At 35.3% G+C, this 3,045-nt stretch overlaps 1 protein-coding gene across 2 annotated transcripts in view; it reads left to right on the top strand.

The window, feature by feature from the left end:
• The window catches only part of Vcpip1 (valosin containing protein interacting protein 1), a 31,910-nt gene extending 29,554 nt beyond the window's left edge, over nt 1-2,356 (top strand). The window contains exons 3-4 of one of the 2 annotated variants that reach the window (XM_029557004.1): nt 222-370; nt 645-826. In XM_029557004.1, coding sequence (XP_029412864.1) covers nt 222-370; nt 645-677 — 182 coding nt within the window. In that variant the 3' untranslated portion in view covers nt 678-826. Of the gene's footprint in view, nt 1-221 lie in introns of both variants that reach the window. The other variant, XM_008854766.2, reaches the window with a different exon arrangement.
• Nucleotides 2,357-3,045: the final 689 nt, after the last annotated feature.

Raw genomic sequence — 3,045 nt, 5'->3', positions numbered from 1 at the left:
CCTTGGGGAAACTACTTTAAGGTCTTGCTTTTTTTGGTTCTAATTTTTTGTTTGTTTTTTTGGTAGTAGAATAAGTTATTTTCTAGTAACTTTTTTTGGAAGCTGTTATCTGTTCATTGCTTTTGGAAATTCACTATTTTGACCATAAATATCTTTGCTACCCTTTTGCTAGTACTGTAAATAAGATTTTAATTTGTTAAATATCTTTTCCTTTTCTTTAGGTATGGCTGATGGCAAACATTGTACTTTTCCACATCTACCTGGAAAAACCTTTGTTTATAATGCTTCTGAAGATAGACTGGAGTTGTGTGTGGATGCTGCAGGACATTTCCCCATTGGTCCTGATGTTGAAGATTTAGTTAAAGAGGCTGTAAGTCAGGTTCGAGCAGAGGCTACTACAAGAAGTAGGGAATCAAGTCCCTCACATGGGTTATTGAAACTAGGTAGTGGTGGTGTAGTGAAAAAGAAATCTGAGCAACTTCATAATGTAACTGCCTTTCAGGGAAAGGGGCATTCTCTAGGAACTGCATCCAGTAATCTACACCTTGATCCCAGAACTAGGGAAACTCCAGTTATAAGAAAGCATAATACAGGGACAGATTTTAGTATTAGTTCCACTAAAACAGAGCCTCCTGTGTTCACAGCTGCTCCTAGTAACAGTGAGCTTATTCGAATAGCTCCTGGAGTAGTAACCATGAGAGACGGCAGGCAGCTTGATCCTGATGTGGTTGAGGCCCAGCGAAAAAAGTTGCAGGAAATGGTTTCTTCTATTCAGGCTTCAATGGACAAGCACTTGCGGGATCAGAGTACAGAGCAGACAACATCTGATCTTTCTCAAAGAAAAGTAGAAGTTGTGAGTTCTTCTGTGAGGCCTGGGAGTCTTCAGACTGGCTTGCCTGAATCATTTTCTTTAACTGGTGGCACTGAAAATTCGAATACAGAAACAACTGATAGCTGTGTGGCAGATGCACTGGAAGCTGCATTTGCCACAAGATCAAAAGCACAAAAAGAAAATTCTGTGGAGGAGCCTGAAGAGATGGATAGTCAAGATGCTGAGTTGACTAACACAACTGAGCCAATGGATCACTCTTGATTTAATTAGAGGCTAATAAAGGCAGAATGTTTATTGTGAATATGTAATATTTGTTGGCTGGGCCACATAACTCGAGTAGTCATTAAAAATCTTGTACCTATATAATTCAAAGATTATATCTTGTTATTCAGTGCATGTTAGCAAGTGTGTGATTGGCAATAGCTTTTAATCTACTGCTGCCCAGGCTGGCTCTGAATTCTTGTAAACTAGTTTAGATCTCTTGAAATGAGTCCATATATGTGGTTCAATGGAAGTTCTTTGTAATTTTAATTCCACGAAAGTCTTAATGTTTCAGACATGAAAATTCTCTTGCTAAATATGTTTGATTTCTGCAAAGACCAGAATTGAGGAGGAAATGAGATTTTGCTCATGTTGTCATCAAGGTAGCCATCCTACATTTTATTAGAATGTCAGTTTCAAGTTCATCTTAACTAAATTGTATCTTAAAATTCACAAAATGCTTTAGTAGACTACTTAAGTTATCACATTCATAGAGACAGCTGTTGTTGGCAAAAATATCTTGAGAATAGAGTCTAATGGTATGGTTGGAGCCAAGTTGGGAAGAAATGTCTGTTCTAGTATGATAAAGTTAATATAATTCAGATAGTTGGTCTGAGCCAACACTGCCAATTGTGTGCTCTGTTGATGTTACCATTGTTTTTGTTTTTGTTTTTTAATCTTGGCCTAGTCAAGGGTTCCACTTATTTTTTTTTAATCTTACACAAAAGATAATTGTAAATTATGATAGAAAATTTAAAAATAATGGTAGCAGTAGTTACTTTCTAATTTTCAGAGTATGTCAGATTTACAGAGAATCTACAATTTATCTTTATAAATGGGTTATATTGTTCTGTAGTTTTAATCCAGTGATATTTAAGCCTGTATATGCTAAGTGTCTTTGAGCCCCTTTGAATCAAAAATGTTTCCTTTTTTCTTGGAGTCCATAAGATTTCCTTTATTTGTTGGCTTTCCTTGAGTTGGATGCAAATTTCACTGCAAACATACCATAAGCAACTGAGCACTTGCTTAAATAGTGCATTCATTAACTCTTTAGTGCCATTTACCCTGAGGAGCAGCCTTCATGCTTACTCTTTAGGAGCAGAGTGTTTATCCTGAGATGGTATCACACTATTTTATGCTGTTTTGCAAATCTGTATTTGGAAATGTACATTTTAGTCCATCATCTTCCCTTGTTCACTGAAATTAAGTTGAATTTGAATGAACAAAAGAAATGTATGTTAATACAATCTCTTACTTAGAGCATTCAAAGCCTGACTGTCTCTGTTTGAACATGTAACAGATGCAGAATGTTTGCAATTCTACAAAATGATACAGCAGATATCAGGTGTTTAAAAATCTCTGTTCTTGAGGGATATAGACAGTACTTGTTTTTTTAGATAAGGGAGGTTTTGGTCTTCTTATAAAAGTATCTCTAACTGAATCCACATACTAATTACCCTATTTTGTTGAATAAGGAAAGAATGGAGAAGCTAAACATTTTACAAGTGTAGCTGAGCTTAAGATAGTATACACATAGCACACCTGGACACACATACTGGATTAGTGTTTATCATATACTTTGTAGCACTTTATTCTTCCACTTCTAAATTTACTTTCAAGCATCTTTATATCAAAGTAGCAGGAAATTTTAGACTTTTATATTGTGTACAATAAGTATAAAGAGCGCTACCAAATAATATTTAACAGTTTAGCATAGCTGTGCTTTAAATTAAAATCCCTCCCCTCCAAAATCACTTCACTAACCACTATGATCATTTTGGCTTTTTCGGCCACTGAAACATACTTTCTTATAATTTGTTTAAGTATAGGTAAACTGTTCAGTAGCAGAAAAACGTACTGCTTCCAAGTAAATTATATAATCACCTTGCTTTAATAGATATTCTCTTCACCTGTGGCTTGGTATGTTAACTGACTATCTCAAAGCATTAGTA

The sequence above is a fragment of the Nannospalax galili genome, unplaced genomic scaffold (genome assembly GCF_000622305.1).
Source record: "Nannospalax galili isolate Female #2095 unplaced genomic scaffold, S.galili_v1.0 scaffold247, whole genome shotgun sequence".
Classification (NCBI taxonomy): Eukaryota; Metazoa; Chordata; class Mammalia; order Rodentia; family Spalacidae; genus Nannospalax; species Nannospalax galili.
This window is presented reverse-complemented; position numbering and strand designations above follow the sequence as displayed.